General features: G+C 43.1%; 1 protein-coding gene across 3 annotated transcripts; it reads right to left on the bottom strand.

The window, feature by feature from the left end:
- Positions 1-320: 320 nt before the first annotated feature.
- LOC131465928 (uncharacterized) lies at positions 321-24,815 on the bottom strand. Of its 3 annotated transcripts, none has more exons than XM_058638941.1 (10): positions 24,359-24,815; positions 22,972-23,133; positions 16,370-16,567; positions 13,455-13,613; positions 12,635-12,715; positions 12,404-12,572; positions 7,716-7,760; positions 6,673-7,122; positions 4,073-5,523; positions 321-1,711 (listed from the first exon to the last, which is right to left on the bottom strand). In XM_058638941.1, exons 1-10 carry the CDS (start codon positions 24,584-24,586, stop codon positions 1,664-1,666), a joined length of 2,991 nt encoding a protein of 996 aa, XP_058494924.1. In that variant the 5' UTR covers positions 24,587-24,815; the 3' UTR covers positions 321-1,663. The 3 variants fall into 3 exon arrangements, with proteins under 3 accessions (XP_058494924.1, XP_058495006.1, XP_058495086.1); XM_058639023.1 differs by having other exon boundaries at positions 12,404-12,545; positions 24,359-24,814; XM_058639103.1 differs by having other exon boundaries at positions 24,386-24,814.

The following is a 24,815-nucleotide window of genomic DNA, read 5'->3' as shown; positions in this document are numbered from 1 at the left end:
GAATGAACTACGCAGCGCAATCTGCCTTCTGCCACCGACTCACAGACTACAAATGTATGTGCGAGAAATGTCATGTGTGACGTGCAAGTGTGTAAACTTAATGAAATGTGTGTGTCTCACGCTGAATGCAGCTCTAAGCTGCGACCGGAGATACCGCTGTCACTCGATCCTCAGGCCCCCTGCGGTGCTCAGTCATGCCTCCTTCCCCTCCCCACTCCCCACTTTTTGTAGATTTTCAAAAACAGGCATTGGGGCGGAGTCAGCCTCAGACCAGGGGTTTAGTTCCTCTTTAAAATTTTCCAATGAACTCAACTCTCAAGAAGCTTGTAAATGTTTTGTATTTTATGAACAGCTCCATAAATCAGTCAAGGAAATACAACTCTAATATAGGTTTATGAAATACACCCACTGACAATTTATTAGGTATACCCATTAAACTGCTTGTTAACGCAACTATCTAAACAACTAATCTGCAACTCATTGCATTTCGGCATGTGCACATGTTGAAGAAAAGCTGCTGAAGTTCAAATTGAGCATCAGAATGAGGGAGGAAAAGGGGATTTACGTGGCTTTGAACATGGCACAGTTGTTGGTGCCAGATGGGGAGTATTTTGCAAAATGTGGCCAGTGAGTGGATGTATATGAATTGTTCAAAACAATAATTAGGAGCACATAAACAACCCCTGAAAAGAGAGCTATAGAAGGCAGTATTATCAATGGTTACAAGAACCAACAGAAGTCTCACATGCTGAACTAAAGTCACTTTTACACTTTCCACCGTCTTAGTGGTTTGTCATGAATGACAGGATTTCACACGTGTGAAAATAAAGATTTGCGTTCACAGGGTTCACGGTGTTATCATGCAGTCATAGCTAAGTCGTGATGAGGTAGGTGTGAACTGAAATGTAACCTTAACTGAACAATGCTTCAGTGCCTACAACATCTGTTACCTGATATCTGAACACAATGTGATGATCAGAATGACAGGGCAAACATGATAACCTCAAAATGTATCTTCCTCTGGATGTTTGCAGCCCTGACTTCCTTAAATCATTCAAAGTAGACTGAAGCCAAGAATCAATCAATAAATACATTACTTTGAAGTCAGCCACATACACACAAACATACACACATTCTTGTACAGCATTCTTATTGAGGACTAACGTAGACACGATACATCACCTAACCCCTTAACCTAACCCCAAACTAAACCTAGTTATAACCATAACCCTTAAACTAAGTCTTCACCCATGAGCAGTACTTTTCATGTCAGGACAAAAAGGTGAGGACCAGCCAAACGGTCGCCACTTTCACAAAATGTCCGCACTTCTTGTGGTTTAAAAGTTTTCTGGTCCTCAAAAAGATCTATGTACAAGTACACACACACACACACACACACACACACACACACACACACATAAAACATGCACAATTCCTCACAGAAGTGACCCAGTGAAACTGGGATTAAAGCCAACCACCTACCATAAAAATGAATGGTATAGATAAAATTAATAATTATTTATGTTTCTTCTCCTCGCGGTCATATCCCCTTTCCTCTATTTCTCCGTGCTTCCTCTTACTCATCTGCTCATCCACTTGATCTCTTGTGTTGCTGTTATGTTAACCTTGATGTGACCTTCACTCAAGTGTTGACAAGGACAGATCACTTCAGGTCAATGCCCTGAGTCTGGGACTGAGCCTTCTCCTTTACCTAAAACACACATGAAAGACAACATTAAAAAATTTAGTGAATTCATTCATTCATTGTCTACCACTTTGTCCTCCACGAGAGCGTCCATCACAGGGACAACACTCATCGATTCACAGTCACACCTACGGTTAAGTTAGAGTGTCCAATTATCCTCTGTATGTTTTTGGACTGTGGAAGGAATCCAGAGGAGCCGGAGAAAACCCGTGTGCACATGGGGAGAACATGCAAACTCCACGCAGAAAGGCCCTCGATTGGACCGGTCGTGAACGAGGGTTCGGGCGATAAAGAAACATTTTCCAATCGGCCACTAGCAGCATAACAACGGGCGATTGCTGGTGGTGGGGGCGGGGCAATTATGGAAGCATTTGTTGGAGAAGAACACAAAATCCCCTATTTGGGAGCATTTGCATCCGGTTTTAGGGAGAAACCGGACGCAAGAGGAAAGCCAGCAGACCAAAATAACCAGTCTGCACGAGTATTTGTGACTGTCGCTTTTTCTAAAGTTTGAATGAATTTACAGTGACCCAAAATTCGTTCAATTCATTGGAATTCCCCCCCCCACCCCAGCTGCGTGTTTGTACACAGGTATTGTTGTAAATTGCCTATTATTACTGTATTTCTATGCAGGAACTGTTCAGTGCTGAATATAGTGTTTGCGTCCTTGGGAACGTCATATTGAGCTGTTCATGCATATATATATATATATATAAAGGCTAGATGTCTTACGGCGGAGTGTCAAACGTCTGCACAGGGCAGCCATCTTGCCACATAACATGTGTTGAAGTAGACTTTTTAAATAACCATAACTTGCTAAATTTTCTAGTGATTTTCAAACGGTTTGGTTTGTTATAAACGTCAGAGATGTAGTTATTATGACACTGCATATTTATGAATAATTATAACCATGGGCTTCAAATAACAATAAACAGAACAGAAAGGTGCAATGAATACACACACAAGGTATTTATGTTAAATCAATATATGACATATAATACATATTACATGTCATTTAGCCAGTGGTGGGCTGTCAGTATGAAAAAAGTATTTTTTTATGATTATTATTATTATTATTATTGTTATTTTTTTTAATAATCAAATAAGTGTATGTCTGAACGTGTCTAAATTCAATTACTTTTTCAACTGTCTCGTGAATAATAGTGTGTTTGTGTTTTTTTTTTACTGAAGGCCCTGACTGAAACCCCACAGTACGCTACTGCATTTAGCAGACTCTTTTATCCAAAGCAACTTACAATGGAATTACAATCAGCCAGGGGTAGAGTTGAACTTGCGGCCATTGCGACCATGAAGCCTTTCGCACACGGTACCAGTCTTAACCACTGAGCCACTCCACCGGGCTACTAAAACTCAGGATACAGAATGGCATGACATATATGTATACTTTTCACGTGCATCTGCGCAATATCATAGCACATGATTTCCGAAAACATACTATATACTATACTACGTTGATATCAGCGCAATATCAACTGTTGAGGTATATTTAGATGATTTGTCTCATGTCTTCACACAGAGACACTGAAAATAGGAGGTCAGCTTCACGGCTGAGACACAAACAGATCGCTGCCGTTGTTGCAGGTGAGTGCTCCTGCAGTTATAACACGAATCAATGATTATTAGACTAAAACATTGAAATATGCCAATTCTGATATGATCATGAATTCAAAACAGACGGAGCAACATAACGTAGACAAGTTATCTTACTATTTTTATATGATATGTTTGTAGTCGAGCTGTGATATGAAAACTGTTGCTGGCAAACTTAGCATTTGACTTTTTTATCGCCATCTATTTTTGTAAAATGCTGCCACACTGTGATGTCTTTGACATGGATGTTAGAGGACGACTGACTGTAGCTCAACATTAAATAAAACCACCGGACGTTCTGTAGTCTTTCTGTCTCCTGTGGGTTGGACTAATCCAAAATACTGAAAACAAGGGGGGTGAAGGGCTGAAGACACGCTGTTACCTGCTCTGAAAACAGCTCCAATAGCAATTGGTAAAGATAATAATAATAATAATATAATAAAAATGATGGACTCAGCCAGTCATGAATACAGATGTATTCGTCCAATCGCCCAAACCTATTGTGAACCCAGGCCTTTTTTGTTGTAAGGCAACAGTGCTTGCCACTACGCTGCTGTATGGCCCTTTCTTAACTTTCACTGTGGAAGTTTTGGATAGAATAAAACTTTGATCTGATGCAACATTAGGAAATAAACAGTTCTTGTTGATTAAAATGAATTCTAGCTCACTGAGAAAACCAGTGGACCCATAAATCTCTGTACTGTTCTCTGCAGAAGATGAGTAATAGATGTGAGTTGCAAGTGGTTTCCAACTAACCTTGAGTGAGGGCCGAGGAGGCCTTACTGGTCTTACTGGTTTCACTGCCTCTGCTACTGGGTTGACCTGCATTCTGCCCAGGGGTTCAAGGTCATCAGCTACATCTGGACAACCGATATATCCTCCAGCTCTGAACACAGAACCCAGATCACCCTCCAATATGTGACTGGTGGATGTATCCAGGTTGTGGTTGGCAGAGATGTTGATGGTGTCATCATTGTTGGCCGTGCACATACTGGTGTCACTGAGTTCAAGTCCCAGCAGGTCTTCTATTGCCACATCACTGTCTGAGCTGTTGTTGGTGGGACTGAGTTCTGGTTCAATAAAACATTGGTTGTTGTTTGCTTCAGGTAAACGTTCTTTACTCAACAAATCCAACACCTCTTGGTTGCCACGGCTACCTAAGTCTAGTAATTCCTGATTTTCCTTGCTACCATGCCGCATGGGTTCCTGGTTGTTGTGGCTTTCACATATTAGCACCTCTTGATTGCCTTTGCCATCAAAATCCAGTAGTTCTTGGTTACCATCGCTATCTAAATCTGGTACTTCTTGATTCTCAGGATGGAGCAATTCTTTGTTGCCCAGGCTACAAGGTTCAAGAACTTCTTGGTTACAAGGTTCAAGTAGTTCCTTTTTGTTCATTTTGAGATAGGGCTTAACCACCTCCTGGTTGTCATGACTAAAATGATCCAAGAATTCCTTGCCAATTCCATTGTCATTGCTATCTATTTCCTTGTTGTCAATGTAAGAAGACTCAAGCACCTCTTGGTTTTCATTGTTGTGTGAATCCTTCTGGTTATTGTGGCCACAATGATCAAGAACTTCTTGGTTTTCATTGGCGTTAGATTCTAGTACTTCTTGATTACAATAACCAGAGGGTTCTACTTTATCATATGTGGAAGGGTCCATTGTCTCATGGTCATCATAGCCACAGACATCCAGTACCTCCTGGTTCTCATCCTCAGGACTGAGCTTAAAGCCATAAGGGTCAGAGTCCCGTACTTTCTGGGACATATTGATGTCAAAATCACAAGTGTGGAAGTTGAGATGGTTTGTTTGAGAGGAAGATGACTCAGTGTCAAAGGCCAGGTAGTTCTCACTGGGTTCAGGGCTCAGTTCGGCTTCATCTGGGTCTAGGAGTGTGTGACTAGAATGTTCTGGACTGAGTTTAAACCCGTATGGGTCAAAGGAAGACTGACTGGTCGCTTCATAGCTTAAGTCAAAGCTTAGTTCCCCGCTTTGATCTAAATCAGGCTGGATAAAGAGGTTATGGGCATCTTGTGAGTTTTGGGGAGTTGTAGGGATTTGGGTTTCCTCTTCCATATTGCTAGACCAACCTTCCCAATACCCAGAGGTAGCACCCTGCGACATAGATTGCTCTTTTTCACCTGTCCAATCTGTTTTCAAGGGAGCTTGTTCAGAGATTGCCTGAGCTGGTTCAGAACTCAGACCTGTAAAAAGACAACAATGAAGAGGTCAAGACTGGAAGGACAAAAAACATCCAGATTTAGAGCTTCCCGGTCGGCAGTTAACTAAGGTAAACGTAAAGGAAATGCAACTTACAACTTACTGATGTTAAAGTTAAAGTGCATATATGTAAAGCCTTAATGACATTAATAAAACAGTTATGGACATGATCGTTGTAAGTTAAGGCTCCCCTAAGTTTGCTGCGAGTCTGAATGCCAACTTCAGCATTGTTACAGACTAAAACGCTACTTAACTTCAATAACTTTTTATTGTGATGTGTAAGCATTCTCTGGAGTAGAATGTGTGAACGTTGATCAGAGAGTTGAAGATGTGATGCTGCAGATCTGGAATAATGTCCACTCTGGCTGTTTCCACACTCATAAAAAGCACCCAAGGGTATTGTAAGGATCCGCTATATTCAGTCTGCACATTGAACTCTTAACACTTAAAACTGGCACTGGTGCTGTTTATTGGAACAAGGGTCTTTCTGCATGAAGTGTGTTTGTGAGTGTGTGTGTGTGTGGTTTTTCTACAGATTCCCCGGCTTCCCCTCACAGTCATGCAGAAGTTAATTGGACACTCTAAACTGACGATAGGTGTGAGTGGTTGTTTGACTATCATGTGGAGGAACGGTGGATGATGAATGAATTGATTACATTGTGTGCATTTTAACAGATAAAGTATATAAAACCAGTTTTATCTCTTAACTCATATATATTTAACTCACTGACTTGACAGGAAACACCAGTGGATTACAGCTGTGTTTGTGTTTTTTTACATGGTAAAATCCTCCTTCTTTCTTTATACATTAAAAACTGTTTGTGAAGGGTTTATATACACTGTTAGACCACATGTCTCGTAAGGATTTTTTGTATAGCAAAATGCTGTACAAGGGAGGGAATTTTTAATATGTCATGTGCGATGATTCGGTAAGAAACCATACAATTAGGTAAGGCTACTTTGGTGTCATTTGGTTTTGCTCTTATTTCATTTTTTTCTTTTGTCTCCCTCCATTTCTCCTTCTTTCACTCACTGTAAATTGGGTTCAAATACTTGTATTTGTTTCATTTCCTGAGAGTCTTTGTCTTCTGCAGCATGAGTTTACACACTGCAAGTGTCAGAGTGTGAGTTACCTTGTTCAAGATGCGATGGTGCCTCAGGAGTAGCTTCTCCAGCTAAACATCCCAGACTGTGTTCTTCTATGTCAGAAGGGGGAGAGATGGCACCAAGGTCCAACTCATAACCATTTGGGTCTGATTCTACAGAGTACTGACCCTGGGATCTCCAGCCCTGGATTGGTTCTGGCCCCAGCTCCTCTGATGAACTCTGAATAGGCTTGAATCCATGAGAATGACCGATGACGTCTTGTTCCTCTTGGCTGTAGCTGTTTTCTATGTCGCTGTCTTCATCTGGGAATTCAGACTCAAAGCACTGAGTTCCTGTTGAGGCTTTGTTTTCAGCACAGGACAAACTGGTGTCTGCTTCATCACCAGTATTTCCATCAGTGCCAATATTGGTCTCTGGAAACAAAATGTCTGCTGCAAAGGGGTCACTGCCTTTGAAAGGGTCTGAGCCAAATCCATCTGGCAAAGAGATCATGAAACAAAAAAATGACATGCCAATCAAACTGTTACATCCAACCTCAGTAAAATTTACAATCATTTTTTAAAACAGAAAACAGAGATGCTGGGATGGTATCACAATACTGCATGAGACCTGTGCAAATCAAACATGGCGGCACGCATCTATCCCAACCATATCCTCTAATGACACTTGATTTTCCTGCACAAAGAGTTTCAATCACTGCGGGAATCTCTCGAGTTAAGCCAGCAACAGGCTGAAAATTATTCTCTGAAAAGGTCAGTGAAATCCCTCACTGAGGAAGCGCGGCGTCTCAAGAAGGAAAATAAACACATAAAGGACATACTCGTTGATCTTCCGGTGTGCAGTATGACCGACAACCTGGCTTTCTTCCGAAGAGAAAAAATAGCTAAAATTCCCGGCAGACATACACACACACACATCCCCGAGCACATAGACGCATGCACACACAGGTACATCCACATACAGGCTGTAGTTTGTGCTGTACACCAACATTACAATATATTAGTACTATTCTAATAACACTAATGATAATAATAATAGTAGTAATATAAAATAATGTAATATTACTCACTAGATATGTCAGCTTTAGGGAAGATGTCTTCATTGAAAAGTTCATCTACAAAACATTTCAAAGAGAGACAGACAGAGAGAGAGAGAGACGTGGAAAATGAATTACTTATAATTAATGTCACATTCGGTAAAATATACAAGTGGTGTTTGAAGAACACATACTATTAACAAAGTAACAGGATAACAAAATAAAACAATTCAATAAGTGAGTTAAAATGACCACAAAACTCTATGGCCAGCGGCGATTCCTGCAGGCCGCCCCACTCCAGCCCCGAGGAAGAGATTTTCAGCGACAGGCGCACCATACACACACACACATACACACCCGGAGCATGCACTGCTTCGGCCTACTAATAACCCTAGGCTGTTCCACAGGGCCCAGCCTACATGTCTGATCACCTGGCACCCTGGGGGGCTCCTCAGAGGCCAGGGCAGGTGTGCTGGCGGTGTGGGCAGAGTGCCCCCTCATGTAGGTGGAGCAAGTGGTTCCACCCCTCCCCCGGTTCGAAAGGGACGTACCGTATACCGGTATGTATACAGGGGGGTACACACCAGGCTCTGCTGGATTCTGGTTGTGAACAGACCATGATCCATCAGCATCTGGTTCAACCGGGTGTGAGTTAAAATGACCACAAAACTCCCCCCACAGCATTTGTGAAGAGAAGAACAATTCAAAAGCAAGTAGAGGCTAATTCGTGCTGTGCCTTTATTACTATTATGTTTCCTATATAAACATATAAATATATATATATATATATGTATATATATATATATACACATATGTATATGTATATATGTATATATATGTATATCCTCTCTGGTTTTGTTGTGCAGGCTTGGTCTGTTTTGTGTGTCTGCAGTGTTGTTGTTCTGTGTTCCTTGTACTGGCATGGATATGTTGATCTATGGATGAGAGTAGCATCTATGAACAGAATGCAGAATGCACCACACAGAACATGTGCGCCATTATCCAGTAATAGTAATTACTTCCTCTTAGTAATAGTAAGAGGAAGTAGAATGTGAAAGGTTTGGTAAGGCTAATGCTGCCGGGGATGGGCTGATTGGCAGGTCCTGGGGGAGAGGGTGGTGCTGTTCACATCAAAACACACTGTGGCAGTGGGGTTTGGTTAGAGCGGCGACTGCTGGAGGAGAGGGAGGAGTGGCTCAGCCGGTGATCAGACAGCTGGACAGAATCAGGTAATCAGTCAGCTATATAAGCACACTTGTAACCTGGTTCTGGTCTCTTGCAGTAGGCTGGGTCCAGAAGGAGGAAGCAGGAGCGAGAAAGAGATCGACTGCGACAGCGTATTATTTCTGTATTTTTGTTGGACTTTTTCTGTTAGACCAAAACAAAAGATTATTTTCCACAACCACGCTTCAGCAGCAGCAGTCCCGGGTCCTTGCGGACATCGTGGCAGCCCAGCTGGATGATCGTGCTCTCCTGCGGGAGCTGCTGCAGTGCCCGGGCGCCCAGGGTACCGATCCAGAGCCCAGTCGGGATCGGCCTCCGTCTGTCGCCCTACAACGCATGGCCGCGGAAGATGACCCGGAGGTGTTCCTGGACATCTTCGAGGGCACGGCAGAGGCGTGTGGGTGGCCCGAGGAGGAGAGGGCGGTCCGGGGTGGCGCAGCTGGCCGCGCACAGCCTGCCGGCGGCTTCTCGTCACAACTTCACCCAGCTGAAGAAAACCATCTTGGACCGGCTAGGCAGGACACCGGAAGGACACCGGCCGGGGGTTTGAGAAGCCAGCCGTCCCTTTGCATGCGCGTAGCAGCCCGTGGCCAAGTGGAAAGGGAACTTGGCTTGTAACCGGAGGGTCGCCGGTTCAAATCCCCACCTGGCCAAAGTGGCTGGGGTACCCCTGAGCAAGGTACCCAACCCCCATTGCTCCTTGGGCCTACTCAGTGTGGCAGCCCACTGCTCCTAATTCTAGTATGGGTCAAATGCAGAGGAATAATTTCCCTAAGGGGATTAATAAAACAATTTTTTTTAATTCTTCAGCTCCTGGACGCAGCGAGGTGCTGGCTCCAGACCCACTCTGCGGAGGACGTCGTGGGTCAGGTGGTGCTGGAGCAGTTCACGACGGGGTTACCATCGTCCACAGCCAATTGAGTCCAGTGCCACCACCCCCCAACATCGAGGCAGCGGTCATCCTCACGGAGGACCACCTCTCCCTTCCCCGGTGGAGCATGAGGAAGGAGGCAAGGCCAGCGGCGATTCCTGCAGGCCGCCCCACTCCAGCCCCGAGGAAGAGATTTTCAGCAACAGGCGCACCATACACACACACACATACACTACCGGAGCATGCACTGCTCCGGCCTACTAATAACCCTAGGCTGTTCCACAGGGCCCAGCCTACGTGTCTGATCACCTGGCACCCCGGGGGGCTCCTCAGAGGCCAGGGCAGGTGTGCTGGCGGTGTGGGAAGAGTGCCCCCTCATGGAGGTGGGGCAAGTGGTTCGGGTTGCTGGGCTGCTCACCCAGTTGTTAGTACCGAAATGCTGTCGTGAAACTATTTTTCAGGCGGCTCATCACAACCCCATGGCGGGCCACCTGGGATATGATAAAACACTGAACCGGATTATGGCCCGATTTTACTGGCTGGGCATTCGGGCGGAAGTCGGTGGTGTGCATCCTGCCGTGAATGCCAGTTAGTCAATCCACCGGCTACCCCAAAAGCACCGTTGCGCCCATTGCCACTTATTGAGGTCCCTTTTGATAGAATTGCCATGGACCTCATTGGGCCATTAGACAGGAGTGCACGGGAATATCGCTTTGTGCTAGTCCTAGTGGACTATGCAACACGCTATCCCGAGGCAGTGCCCCTGCGCAATATCTCTGCGAAGAGTGTTGCGCAGGCGCTGTTTCAAGTTATCTACCGAGTTGTTTCAAGTTATCTGACTGATCAGGGCACATCATTTATGTCACATACACTACGCAAGCTATACGAATTACTGGGCGTCCGCTCACACGGCGCGTGGGGGATGTTGACTATGAGGTTGTGCGCCAGTCAGCGCCGGTCCCTGTTGACGACCATCTCTCAGCGGGCCAGAGAGCAGACGTGGGCTTGTTGCAGCAGCGGTTTGCTGATGTGTTCTCTCCCCTGCCAGGGTGCACAAGTCTCATACACCACCACATAGAAACACCTCCAGGCGTGACAGTACGCTCACGACCCTGTCGGCTGCCAGAACACAAAAGAAAAATTGTTCAGGTAGAACGTCAGGCCATGTTGGAGACGGGGGTAATAGAAGAGTCCAACAGCGACTGGTGTTGGAACGATGGGTCAATACGGTTGTTCACAACACTGGATTTAACCAAGGGCTACTGGCAGATTCCCTTGTCGCTAGATCCCAGGGAAAAGACGGCCTTCTCCACTCCGTATGGTTTGTACCAATTTGTCACACTTCCGTTTGGGTTGTTCGGGGCCCCAGCTACATTTCAGCGCCTCATGGACTGGGTGCTGCGGCCTCACTTTGCATATGCTGCGGCCTACTTGGATGATGTCATCATTCATAGTGAGACCTGGGAGCAGCACATGCAGCAGGTGGGAGCAGTGCTTGAGTCCCTGAGGAAGGCGGGGCTTTGTGGTTGGACGGAGGGAGGTACGGTATTTTGGGTACCACTTGGGGGGTGGGCAGGTGCGACCACAGATACAAAAGACTGCATAGGTTACAGCCTGCCCAATTCCCAAGACAAAAAAAGAGGTTAGGAGGTTTCTGGGGCTGGCTGGTTACTATAGGAGGTTCATTCCGGCTTTCTCGGAGCTGACCAGCCACCTAACCGACCTGACCCGAAAGGGGGCCTCAGATCCAGTGGACGGAGCCGTGTCAGCTGGCGTTTGAGAGGGTAAAGCGAGCCCTCTGTGGGGAGCGACTTTTATACACTCCTAACTTTTATCTCCCTTTCATCCTGCAGACCGACGCCTTGAACAGCGGGCTGTGGGCCGTTTTGTCCCAGGAGGTGGAGGGGGTCGACCGCCCCGTACTGTACTGGAGGTGAACTACAGTACGGTGGAAAAAGAGTGCCTCGCCATACGGTAGGCGGTTGGTGCCCTCTGCTGCCCATTCACCCTCTGGTCAGACCATGCCCCGCTCCAATGGCTCCACCGCATTAAAGATGCCAACGCGCAGATCACTCGCTGGTATCTGGCATTACAGCCCTTCCGGTTCAAGGTGATCCATAGGCCGGGTAACTGCATGGTCGTGGGTGACTTTCTCTCCCGCTCCACGGGGGGGGGGGGGGGGTGGGCTTGCGGCCTAAGTCGGGCGGTGGGGATATGTGGCAGTGGGGTATGGTTAGAGCGGCGACTGCTGGAGGAGAGGGAGGAGTTGCTCAGCCAGTGATCAGACAGCTGGACAGAATCAGGTAATCATTCAGCTATATAAGCACACTTGTAACCTGGTTCTGGTCTCTTGCAGTAGGCTGGGTCCAGAAGGAGGAAAGGAGAAAGAGAGCGACTGTGACAGCGAGACAGCATATTATTTCTGTATTTTTGGTGGACTTTTTCTGTTGGACCAAAATAAAAGATTATTTTCCACCACCACGCCGACTTTTTCCTTCCTCTGAACGAGCTGTGAGTGGTGAAGCTCACACACACAATAACATTTTCATAATGATAATTTCAGAAGCTTTGCAAAGGCTTTCAGCTGTGGGTTTACAGCACTTCATACTGTATGTGTGATACATACGGTCACTCTGACAGCTGGCAAATGGGTTGGCTTGGTAGAAGTCCAGCTGGCTCAGGGGGTTTGGGCACTCTTCCTTCTCTTGCTGCCCTTCCTTGATGATTTCCCCTTCTTGTGGATTGTCCTCTACATCAGATCTATCCATCTGTGGCTCAAGATAACATAGCATTTGCTTTATTAATGGTGTGAGCCATGTTGCATATGATGAGAGGAGTTGTGAGGAAAGCATGCTACCTTAGTAGAATTGCTCCCACTGTTGTCTAATTCTTCTCTGGTATCTGCCAGATTGTTGCAGAAAGACGACCCACTGGCCCTCTGGTGGAGACACCAGCACACATACACACACACACAGGCAGTAAATGTTTGAATCATTCTTATTGACAGAAAAAAACAATACATGATAAATGATTCATCATAATCAATGATTCAACCAAAAAGAAATCATCAATCATATAGAGAATTTTCTCTTTATAAAATTCCTAACTTGGAATAATGAACATTGTTCAAGCAAAGTCTTTGAAAATCTCAGTTGCTGAGTTTCTCACATACTCATTGTTGCTGTCAGTTAGACGACCAGAGCATTGGAGGATACAATTATTCTTACTTTCTGTGCCCAGTCTGAGCAGGCAAGTCCAGGACAATGAGACACACAAAGTACACACAAATCATCCTGAGGCTACAGGAGCACAAGCAATGCAACCTGAAATTAACTTGCCATTTGGTGGAAATGAGGCCACACCGTTGCCTCGTAGCAAAAAGGTTGGTAGATTCGCTTCGGGGATGTGTGGCGTTTGCAGGTTCTCCTCATATGTGAGTGGGTTTGGTGGATGCACAGCCTCAGTGTGTTAAGTATAAGCGTCTTGTTGCGTACAGCAGCGTATTAAAACTGAGATAATGTACGGCTAATTCCAAAGGCAGATTTGTTGTGTGAAAAGTGGTGCAAGAAAAGCAGATGCAGTCATCGTGTACAGCACAGGCGTTCACTGTCAAATAAATGTATTTTTTATGTTCATAATGCAGTCATGTGAAATTAAAACACAGCTCAAGAGCCTACCATTATCAGGTCAGCATAGGCAGGCAGTGATTGGCTCCTCCCCCATGGCTTCAAAGGCAGTGGATCCTCTTCTGTTGTGTCTGCAGGAGACAGTGACTCCTCCAGTTGACTTTCTGGAGTGACTGCACTTCCCGAGAGTGAACACAAAGTGTTCTCTTCCTGTAGGAAAAAGGAGACGATGAGTCAGGAGGACGCTTTTAAGAACACACCTACCACAGAAGACACCTATTTCAGTATGAGAATACATGAAAACACTGCATTTTTCCAAACCTGAGGTTGATTTGAAACGAAAAGATCAAGCCCATGTTTTTCTTTGGAGAAAATTATCCTCCATGTAAATATAATGATAGAGTTGCTGGAGATATTTGGGTCCCTCGAATGGCTGCGACGCTACAACATGCAGCATTTTATTTTGTTTATCCAAATGCAACTATATAAGTCAATTCCTGACAGCATTTGTGTCCTGTCGTTAACTCAGTTACTTCCCTGGAATTAAAATGTACCTCTCAGAAAAGTAGAAAAACTAAACTAAAACACAACAGTATAGAATCTCAGTGGAGCGTGATCATTCAGAGAATATGAACTCATTAGAAAGATTTCTCAGTAAAATATTAAATCAGCAACACAAATGAAATTAACCTTTTGACACTAAAAGATGAAGGCGTGCTGATTCTGATTGTTAGTAAATTAAAAGTTCTGTCCAAATACACATGAGCAGTGAGTCAACAACATATTACAATCTCATTTTAAACAAAGGCTCAATATACCGTTTATTGGTGTAATGCTTTTGTGTGTTAATGTTTACAATCACTGGTTTCTTTGACTTTCAGTCAGGAGGAAAATCATTCAGTTATTGAAATTATTATTATTATGACAAAAGCCCACAAACGCCCAACAAGGGACTGTAGTAGAATTTGCTATAAACTCAACCTTCGAGTTGAAAGACGCCTTGCTCTACCACCGAGCTACCATCGCCCCACGACTGTGCTCTAAATTGCTGTGGGAATAATACACAACTCTGTATATACAGTGGTGTGAAAAAGTGTTTGCCCCCTTCCTGATTTCTTATTTTTTAGCATGTTTGTCACACTTAAATGTTTCAGATCATTAAACAAATTTAAATATTAGTAAAAGACAACACAAGTAAACACAATACGTTTTTTAAATGAAGATTTTTATTATTAAGGGAGGGAAAAAAATTCTAAACCTACATGGCCCTGTGTGAAAAAGTGTTTGCCCCCTAAACCTAATAACTGGTTGGGCCACCATTTGCAGCAACAACTGCAATCAAGCGTTTAAGATACCTTGCAATGAGTCTTTTACAACGCTGTGGAGGAATTTTGGCCCACTCATCTTTGCAGAATTGTTGTAATTCAGCCACATTAGAGGGTTTTTGGACATGAACCGCCTTTCGGATTATTGTCCTACTGCAGACCCCATGTTCGCTTCAGCCTGAGGTCACGAACAGATGGCCACACATTCTCCTTCAGGATTTTTTGGTAGACAGCAGAATTCATGGTTCCATTTGTCACAGCAAGTGTTCCAGGTCCTGAAGCAGCAAAACAGCCCCACACCTTCACACTACCACCACCATATTTGACTGTTGGTATGATGTTCTTTTTATGAAATGTGGTGTTACTTTTACGCCAGATGTAATGGGACACACACCTTCCAAAAAGTTCAACTTTTGTCTCGTCAGTCCAAAGAGTATTTTCCCAAAAGTCATCTTGGGGATCATCAAGATGTATTTTGGCAAAATTGAGACGAGCCTTAATGTTCTTTTTGCCCAACAGTGGTTTTGGTCTTGGAACTCAGTCCAGTCTCTTTCTTATGGTGGAGTCATGAACACTGACCTTAACTGAGGCAAGTGAGGCCTGCAGTTCTTTAGATGTTGTTCTGGTTCTTTTGTGACCTCTTAGATGAGTCGTTGCTGCACTATTGGGGTAATTCTTGTCGACCAGCCACTCATGGGAAGGTTGCCCACTGTTCCATGTTTTCTCCATTTGTGAATAATGGCCCTCACCGTGGTTCACTAGAGTCCCAAAGCTTTAGAAAGGTCTTTGTAACCTTTTACAGACCGATAGACGTCAATTACTTTGTTTCTCACTTGTTCCTGAATTGCTTTAGATCACGGCATGATGTCCTCCTTTTTTGGGATCTTTTGGCCGACTTCACTTTGTCTGACAGGTTCTATTTAAGTGGTCTCTTGATCCAATAGGTCTGGCAGTAATCAGGCCTGTGTGTGGCAAGTTACATTTTCCAAAGAATTTGACTAACCACAGTGACCTGATGATTTTACAAGGGGGGCAATTACTTTTTCACATGGGGCCATGTAGGTTTGGATAGTTTTTTCCCCATAATAAATAAAATCATCACTTAAAAACTGCATTTTGTGTTAACTTGTGTTGTCTTTGTCTAACATTTAAATTTGTTTGATAATCTGAAACATTTAAGTGTGACAAACATGCAAAAAATAAGAAATCAGGAAGGGGGCAAACTTTTTCACCCACTGTATGTGTTTTTTTGTTGTTGAGTCACAGTTATGTCTCATTTTATATTGCATTTTTAGTAGTGATGTAAAGTAGCAATAATTGGATAAAAAAATTGTATAAGACACTCTATACGGCACATTCTTATAGCCTCTGTATATACTGTACGTTTCAACATAGTAATGGAAAAAGCTGCCGGAATGCTCTCTGTTCTAAGGGCTACATAAATAAATAAATAAATACATACAGTAAATAAACGTTTTCCTCCGAAATGTTTACTGCTATATTAATCTAATCAAGAGGAAATAGCACAGACCTGTTTATGTGTACACATAAACTTATTTTGTGTATCACAATTTATGTAAATTTGTGTAGCATATACTTTGACCATACATCATATAAACACACATGTGAATGTGTATTTACCTGCAGGATCTCTTCATACGACTGTCTGATGGAGTCCTGCAGAGGCGTGTTCCTCTCACCAGCCTCTTCCACCTTCCTCTTGGCCTGTTTGACCTCCTCTTTAAGCCTCCTCAGCCTCCACCTGGCTCTGGCAAGCTCCCTTTCGTACTCCTCCACCTGGCTCTCCTTCTGCACCTCCTCTGTCTGCAGAGCCAAGATCTGGCAAGAAACCAGTCATGTGGGTTATAAGTTTATTTAACATGCTGTTCCTTATAATGTTCCTCTACCTTGACTAAGACGACAGCGACCAAAAAAAAACAAACAAACAAAAAAACCCAAAAAACTTACACATCACACTCATGACTAGCACTTCATAGTTTGGCTTACTTGACGCTCTTACTTACTTCTAGCTCTTATTTGTACCCAAATGCACTTATTGTAAGTCGCTTTGGATAAAAGCGTCTGCTAAATGACATGTAATGTAATGTGATGTAATAAACTGACCAGAATCAATGTGGCGTTCCTAATAAATTGACCAGTGTAATTGTGGTGTTCCCTGTGACCTTACGTCTGGGGTCCAGGAAACAAAAGACAGGAAAAGCATTTGGTAAAGTTGGGATTTTTTTTTTTTTTTTTTATTCGGCCACCGTGCGCAACAAAATCCGACAGCATCAACACACAAATATAAACTGACTGACTCTTATAGGGCTGCTCTACATGCTCTCCACTGACTAGAATGTCAATTTTTTTGCCCCACACATATCAATTATATTATAATTTACAAATTGTACAACATCTATTTATAGGTGCTCAAGCCCCCGGGGAAGTCTTTTGCTGAACAGCCTGGAGAAGGAGCACAGACAGAGGTAGGTTTACCTGTTTTCTGTAACATCAGGATCAATGTGAATTCACCGCTGCATTACACCTAGCATACTTTTAATCCTTGAGTAACTAATCAATTCATTCGCTGTTGTTTTTAAATGAACCCACGAGGTAAAACTCAGTGTCTCCATCAGAAAATATCAGTCTATTAACCAATAATGTTCTTCTATCCCGAGTGTTCATTCATTACTCAATATTACTATGGGGTAATGGCGACGCATTGTTATATTCCTAATAAAATGACCAGTAGTGATCAGTCTCACTAAGCGATGTGGTCCACGGCATCAGTTTTCAAGTAAAAATGCCCAAAATCATTTGTGTTTGAGTTAAAATGTCTGCAAAATCATAGTAATCTTGTATCTTGCAATCATATTTACAACTACTAATTTCTTATGAGAATTTTTTTCCTTTTTTTTTTTTGCAATTCTCATGCATGTATCTGTAGCCCATGTGTACATGTGATAGGTTCATATTCTACCAAAATCCTTTTGTTTTATTGCATATGCATTGTACAGTCAGTTCTGAATGAGTTCACTTTTTTGAGGAGCTTTTATTTTGTTAGACATCTTTTATTTTGACACTAGCTTTTCGCTGTGTTACTTTTTCGCTCCGTCGGTTAGAGGCGCTGCTGAGGAGAGGTCGGACTTTATCGTCACTCCGGTCATTGTTGTGTAAAACACGGTAAAATGCTATACAGAGACTTGTATATTACTTTGTATAAGTTGCTAATGTTGTTGCTCTTGTAAAATGTTTATCTTGTTGTGTAAATGTATTTTTTTTTATCAAGTACAGTGGTTTAGCAGTTTGTTAGCCGTGGCTCATAAGCTAGGCTACAGGAGCATGCAGGTGGTTTTACACATGTCGGCTGATTTCTTTATTCTCCTTTCAAGAGAGTGAGAAGTTGCAGTAAGTTAGACTTTTGTAATTTATTTTCATACACATAATGTGTACTAGTCTTTATTGTGAGTTCATATTAATTCACTAAAATGGTAAAATTGCCGCTGGTGGGTGGAAAATATAACTGTGAAGTTAACATTGTAACTGAAACTATACTATGTTTTTTTTTTACATCAGCCTTAGCCGATGTCCTATACGTGCAGCTGATTTTTTTGGCCAATTTTTTTTAAGCTGATATTGCATTTTCTCCCTCCATTTACATGATAAAAATGACACAATGAGCTTAAACACACATTTCTTCCAACTCTACCTCAACTAAGACGATGACAAAAAAAAAATAAAATCACTTGCTTATACATCACACTTATGACTAGCACTTTATAGTTTGGCTTACTTCTCGCTCTTACTTACTTCTCGCTCTTGTTTGTACCCAAATGTTTAAATGCACTTATTGTAAGTCGCTTTGGATAAAAGCATCTGCTAAATGACATGACATGTAATGTAACAATGGTAACAAATGTTACACAAGTGTCAATTAAAACAAAAAACTAAATATTTATTAACAAAATAGACTGCCTGGCCAAAAAAAAAGTCGCCACCTAAAAAAAAAAGGGTCACATCGTTGGACTGCCTTTAGCTTTGATTACGGCACTCATTCACTGTGGCATTGTTTCCATAAGCTTCTGCAATGTCACGAGATTTATTTCCGTCCAGTGTTGCATTCATTTTTCACCAAGATCTTGTATTGATGATGGGAGAGTCGGGCCACTGAGCAAAGCCTTCTTCAGCACATCCCAAAGATTCTCAATGGGGTTAAGGTCCATGTGGGAAAATGATGTCTCATGCTCCCTGAACCCTTCTTTCACAATTTGAGCCTGATGAATCCTGGAATTGTTGTCTTGGAATATGCCCATGTCATCAGGGAAGAAAAAAATCCATTGATGGAATAATCTGGTCATTTATTATATTCAGGTAGTCAGCTGACCTCATTCTTTGGGCACATAATGTTGCTGCACCTAGACCTGACCAACTGCAGCAACCCCTTACCTATAATATCACTAAACAAACAATTTTAACAATGAAATATGCAACTTCGTGAGAACATTTAAATATATAATAATGAACAATTTTAACACTAGAAACTTTTCAGTTTCTCACCCTCTTCTTTTATCCATTCTTTTGCATTGCTCAGTGTGCCCAGAGCTAAGGCATTTCCCTTATACCGAGGATCCAGGAGTGTGGCCAGCACCAAACATTTGGTCTTCTCAGCGTTTTCAAACCCTGTTTGTAAACTTTTCAGCATGGTATCCCGGAGTGTTTTGATCCCCTTTGTATTGGGGCCATCTGCTCAAAGTACCATCTTCAGCACAGCAATGCTTGGGATGATGCAGGAGATAGAGGCGTCTGACCTGCTCATTTCCAATGTCACTTGTTCAAGTGGGGCCAGTGCAGCAATCAAATTGGAAACTAGAGCCCATTGATCAGCTGATAGCGTTGATATCTTTCCATGTTCAACCGGAATACACATTCAAAGCACGTTTCTGCTCCAGCCTCCTCTCCAACATGTGTAGAGTTGAGTTCCACCGTGTTGCTACAGCTTGGATGATTCTGTGCTGGTGGAGGTCAAGCTCTTTCTGAATAGCCGTCAGACGTCGTTTGGCCAGGACAGAGTGGTTGAAATGGGAAGCAGATGACTTTAACTTTGCTACAATGTCCACCAATACTCGCTGGCTGTTGATTCCACCATTAACAACCAGCTGTAATGTATGGGCACTGCAGCTGAGATTGGGTATTTCAATGAGCCTTAACCGTTTCACCATGTTGGCGCCACTGTCGCGAAGCACAAGCACAACTCTCTGTGTCAATGTCCCAATGCTTCAGCAAACTGAGGAACACCTTGCTGATATATTCACCAGTGTGAGAGCCAAGCGTGGCTTTGACATTGAGAACAACTTGTTTCCTTTCCCAGTCTCTGTCAATGAAATGACATGTCAGGCTCATTAGAGATTCTGTCTCTCCAGACCAGCAATCTGTTGTAAATGACAAATACAGGCCTGCATTGTCTACTGTAACCAGCTCCTTGATTTTGTTCTGTACTTTTGTGTGAACAGCATCCATGATGTCGGTACGACATCATGGATGCTGTTCACTGTTTTGAGGGTGTATCTGGGCTCTAGCAATGCCACCAATCGTTGAAAACCAACATCAGATACAACAGTAAATGGCTGATTGTCTGTGGCAATCATCTCAGTTATTGTAGCATCAACTTTTTTTGAGCGAGGGTCAGAATTGGCCCATTTTCTTTGGGCATCAAACATCTGCAAGACTGTGGGCTGTGTTGAACTGCCTGTAGAAGAAGCAGCTACTTTTTCTTTTGTTTTTTTGTGTCTCGTTATAGGCCTCAATTTGGTGGCGCTTCAGATGAGTCCACATATTGGAAGTGTTTTTTTTCTTTCCTGTATCAGCCCCCATGCTGACCAATGTCAACAAGTCTTGCCTGTTGTTGGCTCAGTGAAATGTTGCCACAATGGGTTGCCCTTCTTTTCAGCCATTTCTTTAAAAAGAAGAAACAAGAACACAAACTCAGTATATTTTTATCTAATTACATCTTGAGTTGAATATTTTTATTTTTTTTTTTTCTACATGTCGCCTATTATGCAAAGACAACACACTAGCGAGACAGACAGACCTGTGTCTGTCTGTCTCGCTAGTGAGAGAGACAGACAGAGAGAGAGAGAGAGAGAGAGCGACAGACAGACAGAGAGATGCACACACACACAGTGCTGTGGGGGCTCTGCTCCGGTCTCAGTTTCTCCCACTGTCCAAAACTCACGTTTCTTTCTACACAGTCTAGGGTTTAAACCTGCTAACTTCTGACGGCAGTGGGACCCGCATCACGACTCACACTCAATCAACGTGTCACAGCGAGAAAAAAGAGCTTCTCATGTTCTGTGGGGTAAAAGAGGAGGACAAAAAACACTGACCACCGCTGCAGTGTGGACTATATTTTATGTAAAGTTAGATGCTGTTTAAACACGTAGTGATAGGTAATTGTTTTCATGTGCATGCTGATAAATGTGTCGTATTCTGTAGCCAGGGCACGCGCAGACACGCAGTGGTGCCATCTCACCAGCTGGAGATCAGACGTGTTTTTTTAGCCAGTGGGAAAGAAAGGGGCTCAATGACGATTGTAAGCGGCTCGACCAGAGTTAAAAAAAAACAGCGTCGACCCGCTAATTTCAGTGGCAGAGAGAAAGAGAAAGAAACACAGCGCTGTGGTGGCTGCTCTGCCCCCGCTCTCAGTCAGAGACACACGTACACTCCTGTTCAGAGTGACACAGAGACAGACAGACTTTCAAAGTGTAATGCAATAATACAGCTAAGTTAGACATTAAAAATACATTGAAAGTTGAAAACTTACCGTTCTCTCATGGAGGATAATTGTTGTTGGCAAGCTTCCAATACTCCCAGCTGCTCTCTGCCACGGAGTTAGGGGCAATATATGCTTCAGTGCTCTCCAGCATCTCAACACAGCGCTACGTGAATGCGCAGGACAAAAGAAAAAGAGCACAATAGATCGGCGAACGCACCCGCGAATCGGCCGATGCCGATACACGTAAAAAACGCAAATATAGGCCCAGTATATAGGCTGGCTGGTATCAGTCAGGGTATCAGTCGACCCTTATTATAAAATAAGTCGATAGTGAATAGTCTCTAGTAATTAACTGAGCGTGAATAAATGATATATTATAAGAGTTGTTAACTCTTAGTCTAAAGACAGGGGACGCTTCTATCAGTTTATTTTGCTAGTGTTGGAAAAAAAGGATCTCTCTGTGGTCGGTGATGCAGGCTGAAGCAGAAAATGAACTGTTGCTCCCCTCTCTCTCTCTCGCTCTCTGATGAAGTTCCATGTCTTTGTAATCTGGTTCATAAAGAATCGTCTCTAAAAGGTTCGTCTTCATCGATTTTTTTGTTTGTTAAATGTGATGAAAGTGATACACCTGTGACTTCAGTGATACAGGCCTTAAAATAGTGCCAAAAAGTCTTCTGACATACTGATGGACGGTAATTTTATTGTTCAAATGTATTGACATATTGTATTGTATGTAACATATGCACCATTGTTTGTGGCTCTCTCCTGGAAGAACTTTTTATCCACTGGGGGAACCGGTGGGTGTGGGGGGGGGGGTTCTCTGAACTGGAGACTCGTTAAATGATTTGACAGCGTTGCATCCACTCTACTAGTCAAACTTAATGTCCCAAAATCTGAACAATCCCTTTACATCTTTACATGTTTGCACTGTGAAACACTGTCAAACTATTCTCTCATGACAATTGGCACAAAAAGATGAAATCTAGTCGATCTAGTGTATGTGGATGATCCTTTTAGATCCTCACCTGTTCAACGTTCCAGAACAGTGTTACATGTGTAACCTGTACAGTCTTGCAAACTCTTTTCCAACTTTTTACTGCTTTTGTTGTAGTTTGAGCGATGCTATAATGACTGTGCAGTTTAATTATTTCCCAATGTTTATTGGACCCCTCCCAGAAAATACAGGAAACGTGGATGCAGTAAAAAAAAAAAATCTGAGAAAGACAAACAAACAAACAAACAAAATGCTACTTATTTAGGTTTAGTTTGACCCGTGAACAGCATGATGTAGGTCTTTAAAACCTGGACTAGAACCCTAACTAATGTTACTTCATTAACGTTAAGGTTCAAGGGAGATGACAAATCACAGATTTGCTTTTTTTGCAAAGCATCCCAAAGTTCTAGAGATGGGTGTTGGGGTATGTATTCATGGTGTTCCCTGTGAGACAGAAGTAATAGCAGTTGATCGTACCTGTTGACTCTCCTCATAGCATAGTTGTCTGGTTGCCTTTATTTGTTGTACCAGCTTCTCTTTGTGGCTTTCTAATTTAACCAAAGTCTCCTCCAGCTCCTTACGGTCCGACTGCTGCTCCTGCAGCTCCAGGTTTTCCACTTCCACTGCATTCTCCAGCTCCTACAACCACACACACACTTCATGACCAGAATAAACACTCTATCTGATGACGATGAAACACGTACACATGTGAAGCCAAGTTCACACAACGTGATTTTCATAGTGGTTACATTGCTGTGTATCCCATGCGACACAGACTGTTGTACAATCACTGAGAATTCACACTGCATGAGTAATAATGATGTTTGGAACACATTACACAATCATTCAAATGATATGTCTAGTCACAAAAAAACACACAGGCAACAGTAGACCAGTGGGCAAGCTCGTCCTTCAAATGGAAGGTTTTGGGTTTGAGTCCCGGTTCCGCTACACTTCATACAGAATAGAAAAGTGCCACACAAGTAAATGCTCTGTCTTTATACAGCGCTTTTCTAGTCTTGATGACTCAACGTTGCTTTAACACTATAGCTTTCACCCATTCACCCATTTATGTGCAGCATCACACACTGCTGGCACAGCCATCAGACGCAAAGTGGGACTAAGTGTCTAAGTGCCCAAAGACACATCAGCATGTAGACTAGCAGAGCCGGGAATTAAACCCACAACCTCCCAAATGAAAGACAGCTTGTACGACCACTGAGCCACTGTTAGGTACTTCACTTGGTTTCATGTTTGTGTGATGATTATCCCACTACTCTCACTCTGATTATCCCTGTTTTTCTTTGCATTGTAAAATCTAATCTTTCTGCACTGCTCTGGCTTAATATGGCGAGGAGCCTTGTTAACCCCTTAATGCCTGAATATATTTCTAATTATATATCTATCTATATATATAGATAGTAGATATAGATATATATGACATATAGGTTTTGTACCGTGCAGCAGCAGTCCCTGTTTGTGATATGACAATTATTTGATGCAGAAGCTGCCTTTAGATGCTGATCATTATATTGTACTAGAGAGAAAGAAATGGTCACTGGTGAAACACAACTTAACAATTCCCTCGAAAACAACAAGAATAACATAAATCACACAACAAATACCAGACAGTTCACCAGAGGACTTCAAAGTTTCACCTGGTTGTAATTCAGTCACGTTGACCCACAGACATCATGACATATCATTTCAGCATCATGGGAACCAGTCCACACACACACACACACACACACACAATTTACAGTCACATTATTTACAATGTCATTTCCAACACAAACACACCCAGGCTAATGAAATGAACAGAAACCATTACAGTTACATAAGACACATGCAAACACACACACACCAGTGCTAGATGCTGCGGTCTTCTTACTCTGATCTCTGCCACTTTGGCGAGGACTCTCTCATCAGTTTCCACGACATCAGTATCCCTGGGAGACGACCAGCAGAGAAAACAGGAATGCTTCAGAAGGGAGGAGAGGGAGCAGTCATTCTTCCAGCCTGCTTTCCCTTCATCATGTCCTCCTTCCCACAATCCCTCTATTTTTTCCTGCTGCACTGCAGGCTCCTCCATTGCTACCCTTGCTAGCTGGGTCTATACTGCAGAGGAGGCGGAGCTGCATCTGTGAACGTGTGTGTGTGTGTGTGGTGATAGATAGGTACAGTCAGAATGCACCAATGTGAGGATGGAGAGGGAGGGGGGGTGAGTCAGAGTCAAAGCAGCAGAATGTCCTTCCTTTTCTCTCCTTCCCTCCTTTCCATTGCTTTTCCTTCCTTTTGCTCCAACCGTCATTCTGCTTCTC

The sequence above is a fragment of the Solea solea genome, chromosome 1, assembly GCF_958295425.1.
Source record: "Solea solea chromosome 1, fSolSol10.1, whole genome shotgun sequence".
In the NCBI taxonomy this organism is placed as follows: domain Eukaryota; kingdom Metazoa; phylum Chordata; class Actinopteri; order Pleuronectiformes; family Soleidae; genus Solea; species Solea solea.
The sequence above is the reverse complement of the archived record's forward strand: the minus strand, read 5'-3'. Positions and strand labels throughout refer to the sequence as shown.